The following is a 16,757-nucleotide window of genomic DNA, read 5'->3' on the forward strand; positions in this document are numbered from 1 at the left end:
ACTCCCCTATACCTTTGTCTTTTGCTACTTTTAAATATGCTCCATATTAATCACCACATTTAGACCCAGTTGCATTTACAACAGAAACAGTAGTCTCTCCAGTGTCTGGACACCTCCACATGATCTATCCTTACTGATCTTTTTTATTCAACAGGCTGTACCCCAAAGCATTTGATCCCACAAGTCCTTTCCTCTCTTCTGATGACCACCAAAGGAGATCCAACATCAGTTGGCCATCAAAACTCACATCATATTGGCAAGGGATTATATGATGAAATCTTTAACACTTTAGGAAGAAAATTAAAAACTCCTTAGCTATAAATATTGTATTGCCAATGATCCATATCACCATCTTGATAAACCTCTCCCCTTGCTCCTCTGCCCTGGACCGGGCTGAGTAATAGCATCAAGGGAATCAAGAGGCTGTTATGATCTTCCACACCATCCATCTCTTATTATTGTTGTGTCAACCATGAATCCTCACTCACTGAATGATATAGACCACTCTGCTCCTCTTCACCCAACACAGCCATCCTTTGTGATCGATATTACTATCCATTGATAATCAATCTGTGCAGGTATGCAACCCTCTGTCCCGCTTGCAGTAGAATCAAATCATCAATAATTAGATAACAAATCTCTTTTCTCCTACCAATCTCACTTAGTTCCAGTATTTTACTTTTCTTCAAGATATTTCATCTCTCTTGCCTAATGAATGCCAAGTTTCCACTCCGTGCTAGATAAAACTTGTGTTATCTTTCCAATTTTTAGACCCCATCTATTCCCTTGAAGAATTCTTGAACACACATCAAATAGTCTCACCCAGGTCACCAGAAAATATTAAGTTTCCAACCCCCAACATTTATAGCATTCCCGACAATCCCTCCAAACTATGCAAGAAGACTTGCCTATACTCCCAATCCCTCAAACAAACCCACAGCTTAAGATTATTCAATAAATAAGTGTTTAGTGGCCCAAAAGTTATACATATGTAATCATCTGGACATGTTTCTTAATAAAATCCAACCATATTATATTTGCAAAAGGAGAGATACAACTTGCATGACCCCTAGAAAGGATTAAATCAGAGATCTTGTATTTTCAATTCAGAAAGAGTAAAAACAATCCATTATATGCTCAAAAATCTCCTTCCACTGAAACAATAAAGCATTTTAAAATCATAACTCCCCTGAGATAATTAACCAGTCGTTAATGTGCAAAATTGTAAATCAGTCCAAGTAATAAACTATATTGAAAAGTACATAGTTTGCTATTTGTAAGGCAGGCTGGAAGATCATAAATGAGAAAAATTATACATGAAGGAATGCAGAAACTTTTAAACAATTGCAAATCATACCAGGCAAAGAGATTTTTAAATCTCTCTGCGATTGTTGCAACTTTTGCATGTCTTTCAGAATTTTACAACGCTTGTGAACCAATTGACAGGATATTATTTTCAATGTGGCAACCAATTATGATATCATTTCTGATGTTATGAATAAAAAGTTAAAAACCATTGTGAATGCATAAAAAAAATCCAACTCTTGATTGGAGCAAAGGAACAGAAATTGCCATCAGCATTCATAAAATTAAACAGTGAAATTAAAATTTCAGTCAATAGTGTACCACCATACATTAATACTGGAGAAAAAATTATGCATTTTTATAGACCTTCATGTTCCTCATCTGGTGCAGCTTCTTTAGATTGTAACATTTCTGAAGGCGTTACACAAGATTGTTCAGAATCCAGTGCAGGCATTACAACCCCAACGGTTACCTTCTCTGAGGCTCCAGAATCCAGTGCAGGCATTACATCCCCAACAACTACCTTCTCTGAGGCTTGATCTACTCCGGAACCATCTCCATTCAGATATGTATTGAGTAATTCCATTTCTATTGACCCCGTTGAGTTAGATGCAGCCAGTTCCCCATAAGTATTAGTCAATCTAGGAGAAAGAAGTGGACTGTCATGATGATCTGTTTCTGTACCCAATTGAAGACTTCCTTCATCAATGTTTTTCATTTCCTGTTTTAAATTATCTATTTGTGTTCCTTTATCAGCTTCATTTGTCCCAGACAAATTAGCAGATGACATGACTTGTTGGTTATTTTTCTCTTTGGAGATGTCTAGGTTTACTTCCCTTGATTCTGCATTGCCTTCATATAAACTAAGCATCTTATTTGACAGTGAGCTCTCTACTTCTTTTGAAAGTGAAACATATTTCAGAACGAGCTCTTTGTAAGCATTAAGCAATGGTTCAACTTCTTCAACCCTCAAGTCTCCAGCACGGGCATATAAGAATGGGTACTCTCGGTTGAGTTGACCCATATGTTCTGCCCGCAAAACATGAACAGCTCCTTTATTTTCGAGTTTTGATACAGTCAATGCACTTCCTTCCAAATTATCTTTTACATTTCCTTTGTTGCTTTTATCAGTATTTCCAGTGTGTGCAAGTCCCTTTGCCAATGTTCTCGTAACCAGACCGTCGCCCACTACAGTTACAGGCTCTTCAGTCTTATCTGTTTTCTGTAATTTAGGGGCTTGTGCCTTTGACACACTAGAATCCGATGTTACATTTCCTCCTTCTAGAGAGGAATAACTCACAGGATAGTCAACATTACTTGTAGTACCATTCAAAGTGAAACGGGCTATTGTCATGTTCCTTTCAAATTCACTTTCATCAATAGAAAGGGATTTGGCATCTATATTACTAATGAAGGATTCTGCTGATACTAAATTAGTGAAGAAATATGCTGCTTCTGAGACTAGACGAGATTGCCGCCTGTATCGCTGGATGTACAAAAGATTTGAATGTAACTGAGGAGGATTTGCCTGTAACATAAACAAATCAGTTGCAAAATTGGTTACAACTGACCAATATAATGATACTGCATTCTATGTGCCATGCTACTTATATGAGTTCAAAATACCCCCGCATGGTTTCCTTCAATATCATATCTAAATATGCCACATTTTTATGTAATGAAACAAAAGCACATTGTTTTAAACATTCATGCTATTGGCCAATTAAGGTCCGTGCATTCAGCTTTGCCAACTCTGGGATTCAGTTTTGTGCAATTTATCTGTCTCAGCATCTGCCGGTTTCTTCCAGATTCCTGTAAGCTCTCAATGACATTCATTTATTTCAGTATTTGTCAGTTTGTTCAAGATTCCTCTATGGCCATAATTATTTTCTGAATGCCTGTACAACCAAGGTTGAGAAACAATCTAAGGGAATTTGTTGTTATGAAAGAAAAAACTGTTCTTCATTTCTACTTATGTAACTGGTCACATTTTGTTTACATTATCCTGCTCTTCAACAATGGTTGGAATGTTTTTGGTGAAAAATATTTGGGCTCTTTTCTACATTGTTTGGATCCTCCTTGAGAATATTTTTGTGGAGTTCTTTCACATAGTTTCTGATTTCAGATTCCATGTGAATATGATTGGTGCATGATATTCTGATTTTATGGACAGTATTTTTCAAAGTTGCATTCGAATACAGATACAAATATAGTATTGGTATTGGTATTGGATACCAATACGGCTACTTTTTAAGACCCCTAATATGGACATGGTTGGATACAGCATTCATAAAAAACACATACATACATAACACAATTTTCTAGGTTATAAGAGAAGTTTCATTACTTTTAAAAGCAATATACAGATAATTGCTATGTACACAAGTATAGGTTAATTTAACAATTTACAATATGCGTTAAAAATGTAAAGTTACATTGGAAGATACCAAAAAACATGAGTTGCTGACATAGAAAAACATTTCATTTAGTGTAGGTTTTGTTTGCACTACCAAATAATATTGCATGATTGTAGTTATTTTAGACTAAGTATAGGACAAGTTAGGTCAAATTTAAAAGAAATCAAATGTCACAGCCACACAGTTGGAAAATCAGGTATTTTGGGGCACAAGTGTGTATGGTATCCATTGCAGTATCATATATGTATCAGGTACAGAAATGGGGATACGCGTCCCTGGGAGAGGCAGAGGAGTATGCAGCAACTGTGGACTATTTATTATACTTCTATAACAATTTTAATTTAGGAAACATTTCTGGAAGAAGCCTGTGTTGGGATCCCATAGCATTATCTATGCTTTCTGTGCTCGTTATCTCCAACAATACTTCACCCTCAAATGAATAAGAACCAACTCTTGTATTAGCTGTTGTTCCATGACCGGCAGTTCTGATGAAAGCTTATTTCCCTTCTTTTTAATTTGTACCTACACAAGCTGCACCTGAGCAAGCTAATTCAATGCACTCGCTGACTAGGATAATCTATTACATAAAAGTTAAAACTTAAAAACTATCTGTATTCCTCTTCATATAGAGTTTCAGATGATTAAACCCATGAATTTATACATCACATGGCCCTGTTTGTCATCGACTTCCTTCTAGTATCTGGTCACAATTAAGAAAATTTTACAATGAATTAAACAATACTTCATATCTAAACTGGAGCATTTTTCTGATTTTGAATCTTAGATTTACAGGTAAAAAAGCTAATAATCAAAGATTGCAGTACACTAACCCACACTTGAAATCATCTCTATTTTCTGATATTATTACTCTTTAACTTTTCTGCTATATGGCAGCTTCCCTTACTTTTATTCAACCAAGTAAATAACCCTTTATATCTATAAGAAGCATAGACACCGGTGTATCAGCTGAACCAAGGAGTTAGTCGTTTTGTGGTCGAATTCTCAACTCCCTCTCTTCTCCTTGAGTGTTTAGAAAACATTTACATGTCTCCCAATCAATATAACCTTGTGGGTGCTATTGCTCATAGCCCACACCACTGTCTGGTATATGAAGGCAACTCCATTATTTTTGTGAGGGAAAATGTATCCAATGACCAAGGAATAATATTCATAAAAATCACATAAGTAGTTGTAATAGTTTGGTTTGAATGGTGAACATAGTTGGGTGGTTATTAATTTATTTTTGACTTAGGTAGTGTTATTTAAGTTGACAGCTTTGAACAACTGGACCAATGTTTGTGTCTCAACTGGAAATTGTTGCTCCTATTAATAGGATGTCCAATGTCATGGTAATGATTTTACTTTGTGACAGGTATTCCATGTACTAGAAAAGCATTGTGCTCTGCATTATCTCTCTGTTGATCACTGTTTGCAACTGCAATCAGTAGCTTGGTGGTGCAGAATTAATAGAAAACATTTCTAGTAACCAAACCATTGCCAATTTGCTAGTTGCCTAGGATATCCATGTTTTGGTCTACTCAAGGAGAATGTTCTTGTAATTCTTCAAAAGTATCATGCCTACCTTCCTTGTTCCGACTGTATCTTAGAGAAAAAGGTTATTGTTAGGTATGCCAATACATTGAATATTCAATGAAGAGGATTCACATTGTTTTGACTCAGTGGAATCAGACGTCCCTATCTTGACTATGACTTCAATAATATCATGGTATTGTTCTAGTTGGTTTCAATTCATAAGCTAGCTCTACCATGTCAGTGGGGGATTTTCTTCTGTTTTGACAGCATTTGTAACATTGGGCTCCCAGATTTACCAGCATGATGTTTTTAGAGTGATCTTCTTGCCATTAATAGTTGACTTGAAAGTGCCAACCAGTAATGTAAGTTAATGGGCATTCGGCTTTCATTTCTTCTTTGTTATGCTTGAAAGCTTGAACAAATTTTATCTCTTTGTCCCCTTCAATTGCAGACTTAAAAAGTTTTAGTAAGCTGATTTAGTTAATTGATTTGAGAGAAGTTTTGTCCTTATCTTGGTTCTGCTTTTTGAATTCAATATCATTTTCTAAATCTTCAATTTTATGATTGCTTGTTTCAGGATTCTTCTGTTGTTTACTTAAGGCTCAGCATGAATAAACTGCTTACCTTCCTCCTAGGGCTGCTTTAATAATTTCGATCATTGTTCATAAAACCTTGACTTTGGTATCCTTGAGAAGAGCATATGCTTTCTGAGTACCAAGTTTGTGGTAGATCCAAAATTGAAACGGGATGTTTTCATAATCTCTTGGTGCCCCCATTCTATTCCAACCATTTCCAACAGTAGCCTATCAGGCAGGGACTTGCCAAAGGTTGTGTTAAACACGTGTCCGAATGTAGTTGAGGAACCCTTGGTTTCTGGTAGAATCCTAGGAAAAAAATGTATTTCCCAATTAAAATTTCTATTTTCCTCAGGGAGGATCTTACAAGTATGCATAAATATACCATGTTTTTTCATGAACAATACCCCTAGTTGAAAGGCCTGGACTTTTTTCTGTTTAGGAGAGAAAAGATTCAATAAACGATGTAGTAGCATCTAGTAATGATCTAAACAATTGTTCCTACACCCTTGGCTGAAACCACAGCTCCTCTAACCAATTTATAATCACACTCGTGTAGGTCAGTAATAAACAATTACTATACTTAAAGTTGTTAGCAGGGGAGTTGGGTAATTAGTTGTAGAAAAAGGGTGTGTCCATTGGTTTCCTGAACCAACAGGAATAATTTATAAGAACTGATCCAGACGAAGGAAAGGACGGATTTGTATGGACTACTTTGAATTAATAAAAGATATTATCCCCTTCTCATTGCACGGTATTACGGTATTGTATCGGTTGCATATTGCATTTGAATCTGACAATTGGTTATGGTAGATAGAAGTACTGGTTAAAGCTGTAATACACGTTCTGCATAGAACCATCATGGCAGCATAGGGACAATCTGCATTTTTGGTGCCATTGCCTGTCTTCGAACCTAGAGGTCTTGAGATCATAACTTCATGGCAATGGAGGCAAGGGAGTGATGAGTCCCCCACTCCAACAGCAAGTACTAGTCACAGACAGTGACGTTGAGGAGGACGAAGTAACAAAGGAGGATCACGTGACACAAGATCTAGTGCATGCATGGGAAGTTTTGGTCAATCAGTACGTGCAAAAGGAATCCCGAGAGAGAGTGGTTCCAAATAGCACGCTATGCGACAAACTACTGGTCTCATCAGAAGTGTACAATCTCCTTGGACAAATCCCTCAATTACTGGAAAGGAACCTAGCATAGTTGGAGGAACAACGTGTCGAAGTAAAAGAGAGCAACAGATGCAACCAGTGCTACAAGAATTTGTTGAAACGAACCAACAAGGAACACAAGAGTAAAATATCTCCCGGTGTAGAACACTCAGCCAACAAAACAATCAATTTTCCCAATGCCAAATAAAAACCAAGCAATTGGAAGAAGAGGAAATTGAGGGAAAAGTTGCATTGTGGTCGTCGTTATGCATCAGAGAACAGGAGGAGAGGCACCGCCATCTAAAGGAACTTAGTGATTCAGATAGGATTCAACCAAAAGAACCAACCTACTTTGAACTTGATTCAAACTACCATAAGAGGAATAGCAAACTTGGCTATTTTTGAAGAACCAGAAACGAGAGTTAAGTGCACAAACCCAGAAACACCAGCACAAAGAAAGTATTGGACAAGCAACAAAGAAAGCTCCAATTAGGCTGAAGAAGATGTACAAGGAAAATGAATAACTTTGCCTGCAGTAAACACAAAAGACAATAGTCAACACAATACAATGGCAGGAATAGCAGAGAAACAAAAACTTCCCAAATTCACAGGCGATGGGTCAAATGACCCAGCACGTTAATGCAAGATGTGTATAACCATATGGAAAGCAAATGGAGAGAATAACTAGGATGATTGGTTAAGAGCATTTCCGGCCACCCTAAGGGGGGTTGCCATCGACCAATATACAGAGTTGGACGCTACTAAGAAAACATCACGGAAAGATCTCAAAACAACCTTTGAAGAGGAGTTTAGACTATTACAAGATGATGATGATATAGTCACAAAACTATATAATACTAGACAAGGGAAGAATAAATCCACACGAACCTGCAATTAGAGACTAAAGAAACTCATAGGCAAATTGGAGAATAAACTAGCGAATGGATTAAAAAAATGGTTCATTGAAAGACTAATACCATCCCTACGAAGGAAGATGGAGATGGTACTGCCATCCTCGTACACAAACGTATGGACAAATGCCATGGACATTGAAAGTGAAAGCAAGACCTCAAAAGGAAGTAAGTGGGGGAGTGACAGTGATAGTTCAGAAGGAGATAGTGGAGAAGAATCCAAAGCAATACAAGCATTAAGAAGAGATATGATGCGAATGATGAATGAGATGGCCGCTAAGAAAGAGGGAACAAAAGAAGGCAAGGAACTCTAGTGTACTAACTGCTAGTTGGAGGGCCACACAAAAGCCAATTGTCCAAAGAAGGCATTCTATGACATATGCCAAGTACTAGGACACTCATTTAAAGAGTCCCCTTGTAACCTGAAGGCAAGAAATACTTTGGTATCTTTATCCAAGGTGAACAAGCCACACCACCAAGAAATACAAATACGAAGGCATCGCTAGGAGAGTACCGAAACAACTGATGAGGAACTAATAACAACAATACCAATACCCCCCAAAGCCGCATCCAATACGATGCTTGGGGAAGCCCCATGACTCAATGCAAGAGATGAAATGAAAGGGGTCATTTTACGCATGACTGCCAAAGTGGAGGACAAAGTGGGGGGATGTTGTATAAATGGTGTAGACCTAGTAATCACAAAGATGTAGATTGTCTCACATAGAAAAGTGTAAACATGATTGATATTTCAGAGCCTAGGAGAGAAATTTTGGCGATTACAATGTTACAAGCTAGAAAACTCACATATCCTGATGCAAATAGAGAAAGAGAAACTCAAGGAGACAAGAAAAGACATCTAGGAAGCCATGAAGAAAGAAGGGCAAAGTATTGAAAGCCCACTCTCTGTAAAATCAACATCAAAAGAAAACATTATTCAATAGATGTTGCAAGCCACCATATCGACAGGGTAGCCTGATTTACTAGAAACTCTGCCACAACTAAAGATTGGCATTACAAAAGGAGGAAGTAACTAGGGGGAGAATAAATCCAAGAAGGAAGAAAAGGAGGAACCAAGTGAAGAGAAAGAGATGAATACACTATTTACAATAGAAGTGGGGAGACATAGTAGAAATATTAATAATGGGCTGCAAATTAACAAACAATATCGTGGACGAAGGGTCTGGTGCAAACATTCTTCCTAAAGAAACTTGGAAAGCCTTGGGAAAAGGGAAACCATCCCTCTAGCCACCTATATTCCAACTTGTAGGAGCAGACCAGCATGGGATCAAGCCCATTGGAACAATGATGGGATAAAATGTGGTGACTAGGACACAACAAATTTTGTAGTCATTGCTTTAGAAAAGAAGGGCTATGATGCACTTTTGCGAAGAGGGTGGCTTATCACAACTAAAGCGAATCGCAATTGGAAGAAGAATACTCTCTCCAATGAAGCAAAAGGATGGAAATATGTAATTGACCTTCGAAGCCAGACACTGAATCAAGAGTTAGCCTCGGATTCTGAAGCAGATGGTAGGTATTAGGACAAGGATGAGGGAGTGGAACCAAATAAGGAAGGTGTATTAAGATTGAGAAAGTGCTCCAAAGATGAAACTTGCACCCTCAATAGGCTATTCCACTTGCAGATGGAAAATTAGAAAGTCTTCCACCCAAAATGCAATACTTTACAAATTCATTAGTGCAAATAATGTACAACAAAAATAGATGACACTTCACCTCATCAGTCTGAGAAGGACAAAGCAGTGAAGTACGAGGAACCTAATATAAAAAGAACAAACCTATGGGAGGAGGATGATCCCAAGGTAATCCTCGTAGAAGATGCCTGGGACCCTATATTAAAAGCAGCGACATTAAAATTATTTCTAGAATACAAGGACATATTTGCATGGATGTATAAAGACTTGAAGGAATACAACCTGAGAATACCCCTCATACCAGGAGCAAGGACAGTACGGAAAGATCATATCGGATGAATAGAAACTATGTAACCAATGTAAGAGAAGAGATTGCCAAGATTCTCGATGTCAGTATCATCTTTAAGGTGCAAACTAGTGAATGGGCCTCACCTATTCTCGTCTCATTGAAAAATGAAGGTAATTAGAATCGAATCTGTGTAGATTTTAGATGCCTAAATGTCGTAACTGATTAGGGTCCCTTTTTTATTACTTTTTCAGATAGTATTCTAGAAGAAGTCGTGAGTCATGAAATGTATTCTTTCATCAACAGATTCTCAAGTTATAGCCAGATCAGCATCCTAGAAGAGGACAAGTTTTATACAAAAAAAAAATTGGTGCAAGTACGGTGTATACGTGTACAACTAGATACCCTTTGGTCTCTGTAACACACCTGTCACCTTCTTAAGGATCATACTCCACATTTTTGATAAGATGTCGATTGGCAACTTTAAGGCCTTTTTGGATGACTAGTCGATCTATAGTGAGGAGTGTTATTTCAAGGCCCTCCGGGAGTGCATGGAGCGATGTCAACAAGCCAAGCAGGCACTAAATCCAAAAAAATATCGTTTTGTGGTACCACAAGGCAGACTATTGTGCCACATAGTATGCAAGGAAGGAATAAAAGTAGACCCAGATAAAAACAATGTCATCAGCCACATGGAGAGGCCTGCAGATGTAACAGATATCAAATCATTCCTAGGACGTGGGGTACTATCAAAGGTTCATAGAAGGGTTTACAAAGGTATCATTATCATTGGAAAAGCCAACAAGGAAAGGAGAACCATTCACATGGAATAAAGAACAAGAGGAAGCATTTCAAGAGCTAAAATCAAGGATGGTAGGAGCACCCATCTTGGTATATCCCTATTGGAACAAAGAATTCCATGTCCACGTAGATGCCTCCAACTACGAGATAGGGACCACATTGGCACAAGCTAGGGAAAAAGGACTAGATCATCCGATGTACTTCGCCTATTGATTATTATCAAAAGAAGAGCAGAATTACAACACGACTGAAAGAGAAGTACTAGGTATGGTATATGGTGTTCAAGAATTTAGACACTATCTACTAGCCACACCTTTCACATTCTTTGTTGACCACCAAGCCCTAATCTATCTAGTAAACAAATCTATCATAAAAGTTAGAGTGAGTAGATGGCTAATCCTCCTTTAGTTCACTTTTAGAATTACAGTACGTCTAGGGAAAAGTAGTGTAATTTCAAATCAATTGTCTCGAATACAGTTAGGAGAACCTGCAAAAGGAGGAGTAAAGGAAGACTTCTCGAACGTACACTTATTCCAAATTGCTGCACTAATCGCCTGGTACAAAGAAGTACGTGAGTATTTATGCACTCCAACCTTCCCCAAAGACATGCCAACCAGTGAAAGGAGAATAGCATTGAAGAGTAAAACATTCCAGTTCATCAATGGACTACTATACAAGATGGGCCTAGATGATATGTTGTGAAAATACGTAAAGGAAGAAGAGATTCCAGAGGTGCATAGAGAACCTCACAAAGGATTGGTAGGAGAACATATGAAACCAGATGCCATGGCATGAAAAGTCTTACAGGTCGAACTATGGTGGCCAACTATACATACCAATGCTTGGGAATGGGTACTAACCTGTGACAAAGAGCAGGGCATTGAAGAGGGATTTTATGCATCTTTTTCCATCATAGCCACAAGAATTATTCAAGAGGTGGGGACTAGATTTTGTGGGGTCCTTAAAGATGAGTAACATGCACAAATGTAGATATGTAAGAGTGGCCATTGAGTATCTTCCAAAATGGGCAAAAGCAAGGGCTCTTTCAAATAATACGGCATTGAGTATGGCAAGATTCTTATACAAACAGATAGTACCCGGTTTGGAATACCTCTTTAGATCACTAGTAATAGGGGAGTACATTTTGTAAACCAAGTCATCCAAATAATGACAACAATATTTAAGATCTTTCATACACACTCCAGTCCCTACTATCCACAGGCCAATAGCCAAATGGAAGCCACAAACAAAGTACTAGTATCTGTTATGCATAAGACATGTGGAGTAGAAAAAAGTGGCTAGGAAGAGAGGCTTTTGGTAGTATTGTGGGCTTACCGTACCACTTACAAATCCAGAACAAAGGCAAACTTCATTCTAATTAATGTACAAATAGGAGGCAGTAATGCCAGTGGAATACATAGTTTTAATGTACAAATAGGAGGCAGTAATGCCAGTGGAATACATAGTTCCAAGCCTAAGAATCACAATAGAACATAGACTAGGAGATAATGAAAGCCTAAAAGAGTGACTCAGTACATTACTGAAGCTAGATGAAAGGAGGATGACAACGCAATGGGCTATTGAAGTGGCCCAAAGAAAAAGAAATCTTTAGCATGATAAACACTTATGAAGATTGAAATTCCAACCAGAACAATTGGTACTCAAAAATAATGGTCACAATACTCTAACGAAGAAAGTTTAGAATCTATTGATTGGGGCCTTACAAAATAAGGGAGCTTGGAACTAATCGGGCAATCAAATTGTCTACACTAGATAATGATTCTTTAAAAGACCGTGTAATATCAAAGCTCAAAGTTTATAAAGAAAGAAATCAAATATTTCAAATTTATATGCTACAAGAAAAAACAAAACGTGGAGGCCCACCCTCAAACACACTGAGAGGACAAAAGCAACCAAGTCGAAGAAGTGACATTGAAGTAGATTTAAGGAAAATAAAGAGAGTGAGAAAAAAAAAAGAATACAGTAAAAAGTGAAGGTAATAAAAAAGAGCCTAATAAGGGAATTAGGAGGCCAAAATAAAACCTAACCATGAGAAAGTATTATAAAGCCGCATTTGAGGAAGAGACTACAACCACAAGTGACAGCCACATGAGGGAGTACAGCAACCAACCCAACAAAGCAAACATTGGTCGTACGGAGAACTTAGTATGCCACGAAGTGATAAAGCCCATAGAGAAGAACATGACACATATGGAGAGAAGAGAGATGGGACAAACAAAGGAGACAAGAGGAGGACATACAGAAGGAGCTGAGGGGGGGGGGGGGGGGGGGGGGGGCATATGCCAAGAAAAGGAGGCTAGCCCACGTATAGTAGAAGTTAACTAACTTTCGGCAAAAGAAGAGGGGGCTAGCCAACATACAATCGAAGTCACCTAATGTACGACAACAGAAGGGAACACAACTCATACGTTTCGTACAAGTGAAAACCAATGTGAATCAAGGAAAGGTAAGAGCCCAAAGAGGGACACGTGGCCAAGAATAATTGGATACAGAATAGCATAAGAGCAAAAAGGGCATTTAAAAGACCAATATGGTGAAAATCAACATAGGTAATATCAGCAAGGGCACAATTACAGATTCGCGAAAAGAAAAAGGGAGTAACAAGTTGTAGATGAAACACACAACTTCCACGAAGAAGAGAGGAAAAGTAAGGAGCAGTGAAGAAACAGCCACAACGACTAATATCACATTTGAAAGCAATTATGGCAGAGAGTGTCCTGCATGGTGGGAGAATGCAGAAGATAACCACGTGTTGAAAACTACACTGTGAAAAGCAAAGGTGGACAAGATTATTTTTATGCCTTTTATTTATTTTAAAAAATTTAAGTCTGTGATTAGAACAATAATTGTTGGGTATGATAAGAAAGAGCACAAGTCTATAATTCAATACTTCCAACGAAGTGTTACAGTTTCTTATTCCTCAAAAGAAGTGAACAAAGCATTTGGTGCCCCAAACAGAAGGCAAGACTCAACAAAATCTCCATCCAAAATCTCAACAGAAGAAAAGAAAAAATGTTTCCAACTAATTTGTAGAGATGACCTTACAAAGAAAGCATGAGAAAGAATTTGGAGTAAAAATAACAGTGGGGGTCTAAAAAAAAACCTTCCTAGCCAATGCAAAATGAAGATGCATCGTGGATTTGGTCAAAAGCAAACTCACAAGGGGAAGTCAAACCTCTGCTATAGCCATATGAATGCTACCCTTGGTAAATGGATTCAATATGGGGAGAATTTATAATTGTGCTCAACTCCTCTCAAAAAAATGAAAGAATTTTTGGAAGGCACAAGACCTTCTACATGCCCCACCATGACATAGACATGTTCTTAGAGGCCCTCCACACACAGGAAGCTCCAGAGCACTGGGGACATTTGTTCTGGCAAACATGGTGGAACCCTACCAACCTACAATGAGTTACTGCTTGTACCTTGACACATTTAGCACTGGGAGTGGAGAACCAAGGAAGAAAAGGGTAAGGCAGGAAGCTTCCACCAATAGACAAAGAACAAAGGAAGAAGGAAGCTCAGATGAAGAGGGGACAACAACACAAGTTACAGGTACGGAAAACACATCTTCAAGTTTTGAGGAGAATGAATTTCGAACACATGTTACAAGTGACACCATCAAAGGAACACGTAGAGATTTCACATTCCTCCAAATTGATGAAGGGCCAAGAATCGTGCTAGAATAGGCAATAAAACTTGATCGAGGAAAGGAAGTCCAAGACACGACAAAAACAACATTCACATCAATTAGCACTGAGGGAGGAGTATGGTGTATGGTTGAAGAAGGATGTGATCATATGACCAATAGTACAACATATGGTTGTACAAAGGTAGAGGAAGGGACCGTCTGTACGAAGGACGTCCATACAAAGCCAAATGAAGGAGACATCCCTATGATCCCAATAGGAGACACCCATAAGGAGCACATGACAGAACCATCCATACACTGCCAGTCAAGGAGGCCAATTGTACAATGTATGAAAGCCAATTCACCGTGTCATAGCTTTCATTTGTAGCACAATTAGTCCCCACAGAGCAAATATCACATGTGAAGGTGGTGGATATCAAATCACACAAAAAGGCAGCACATAGCATCAGAATCACCACTCAGCAAGGAATAGAAATGTCTCAACCAATTGCCCTAGTGGTCACACCTACACTTGCTGAAACTACTAGATGATGGCACAATAGGAGCAAATACAAACCAATCATCACAAGAATAGCCCTGGACAAGGAGGGGAAAAGGGTACCATGGATGAAGTGGACAAGCTAATGGAAAATTTTCAGATGGGAGTAAAAGAAGTAACCGCACCCTCACCTACTCTGATGAGGATGGGAGACTTTTTAGGAGCAACAAGGCCACAAACTGAGGGTTAAGATAGAATGGAAGTTGAAAAAAGAGGCAAAGGATAGAGGAGGGATGACAGAAAGTGGAGCACTATCAATTGGAGATACAACAAAGAGATTCCTAGCGGGATTAAATGTCATCAAACTAGCTACCCAGGAGATAATCAAAAGGGCGAAGGATCAGATATGGGAGTGGTAGTAAAAGCAACAAAGTTATTGCTGAAATTTATGCAAAGCAAATGTTATGAGGAATTTAGCACACTCCTTGGATGTGGAGTTGGAAGGGAGGAAGAGATGGGAAAATGGAGGGCATCCCAGGTAGTACAAACATATATGGAACAACCACCCCTTATACCTATATTAGCACAAATGGAGGAAACATTCAGAACCATGTTTACAGAGCTGCAATAGGTAAAAAGGGAGGCAACAAAGATCAAAGGATAATGGTCCCTTTTGGAAACAAAAATAGAAAATTTAGAAACAGAGTGGGAATTGGAGAAAGCTACACAAGCAGAGAAACAAGCCATGACAAAGAAAGATAGAATGGATGCACTAAGGCTACTACAAACACCATGAGCAAAGCAACTTGCCGCACAAAGGGACCTGAAACTTTTTGAAACAACAACAACGAGTCACCATTGTTAGAAATAGATAATTCTGAGAGGGGGAGGTGAATCAATATTCTACAAACTTTTGCGCACAACCAGATATTGTTAATTACTTTATTAATTTCATAAGAAAGTAAACCAACAATGTTGAACAATAAATAAAATCATACACATAAAGAACTCATAACACCATTATTTGTTAACTAGGGAAACCCTGGCCAAGGGAAAACCCCGATGGAGATGATACCCACAAGATGATCCACTAAACAAAAGAATCTTATTAAGCATATTAACCCTGTTAGGAGTCTATCAAGTACATATAGCATCTCGAGCTCTTGTTAGTAAACTAGGCCCTGTTAAAAGCCTCAACCATGTTAGGAGTTGGTAGAACAAATAGAAAGTATGCAAGAAAAGCTCACTGCACTAACATGCAATATACAAATAAGTTTCTTCACAAGTATAGATATAAATAAGATACTGTCTCACTACTACACTTTGTGAATCTTTTGATCATACACCAGATCTTGCATCATACAAAGCTCGCATATCATATAAACTTCCTTCACAATAGTTTGCATCACATATCGCTACCTCATTTGTTGCGTAAGATATGATCTTTACTTATACCTTGCAATTTAACAAAACTCTTGATCAGTCGGCCTTAAAGCTTCCACACGCTTGGCTAAATATAAAATAACTTCGGAGTTAGCATCTAGGATGTCAACTCATCATGGTTAAGCAATTATTTTCTTAACAAAATAATTCCTTAAGCCATACAATCAGTTTTACTGTCGTGCTCTATTTTGTTCTATTAATTACCTGTACTGGTAATTCTTTTGTAATTGTCGCCGTATTGTTCGTACAGATCTGCGCACTGACATACGTCATCATGACACTGTCATCTATCAGTCCTTAACTGCGCATGAGCTAACTCGAACTCTATCATCCATACTTACTGAATCTCTCTCTGTGTTATTGCAAACTGTCCAATACTAAGAAAATTTTCTAACACTGATTTCATAATGAAATACCAAATTATGTATGTTGCCATAAATGACAACACTTACACATCCACTTAGCCATATTACCAACAACCTCCCCACACTTACACATCCACTTAGCCATATTGCCAAC

General features: G+C 38.1%; 1 protein-coding gene across 5 annotated transcripts in view; it reads right to left on the reverse strand.

Annotated features, from left to right (window-relative positions):
• Positions 1–16,757, reverse strand: part of LOC149533142 (vacuolar protein sorting-associated protein 9A-like) — a 125,835-nt gene that overhangs the window by 21,122 nt on the left and 87,956 nt on the right. For 4 of the 5 annotated variants that reach the window (XR_016358037.1, XR_016358036.1, XM_089807345.1 and 1 more), the window contains one exon: positions 1,672–2,833. Coding sequence is in view for 3 of the 5 variants with exons in the window: in XM_089807345.1 (XP_089663471.1) it covers positions 1,672–2,833 (1,162 nt within the window). In the remaining 2 variants the exon portion in view is untranslated. Of the gene's footprint in view, positions 1–1,428; positions 2,834–16,757 lie in introns of those variants that run through there. The other variant, XM_089807346.1, reaches the window with a different exon arrangement.

Source organism: Cupressus sempervirens, chromosome 10, assembly GCF_028749045.1.
Source record: "Cupressus sempervirens isolate cs-2001-9-10 chromosome 10, ASM2874904v1, whole genome shotgun sequence".
NCBI classification, from domain to species: Eukaryota; Viridiplantae; Streptophyta; class Pinopsida; order Cupressales; family Cupressaceae; genus Cupressus; species Cupressus sempervirens.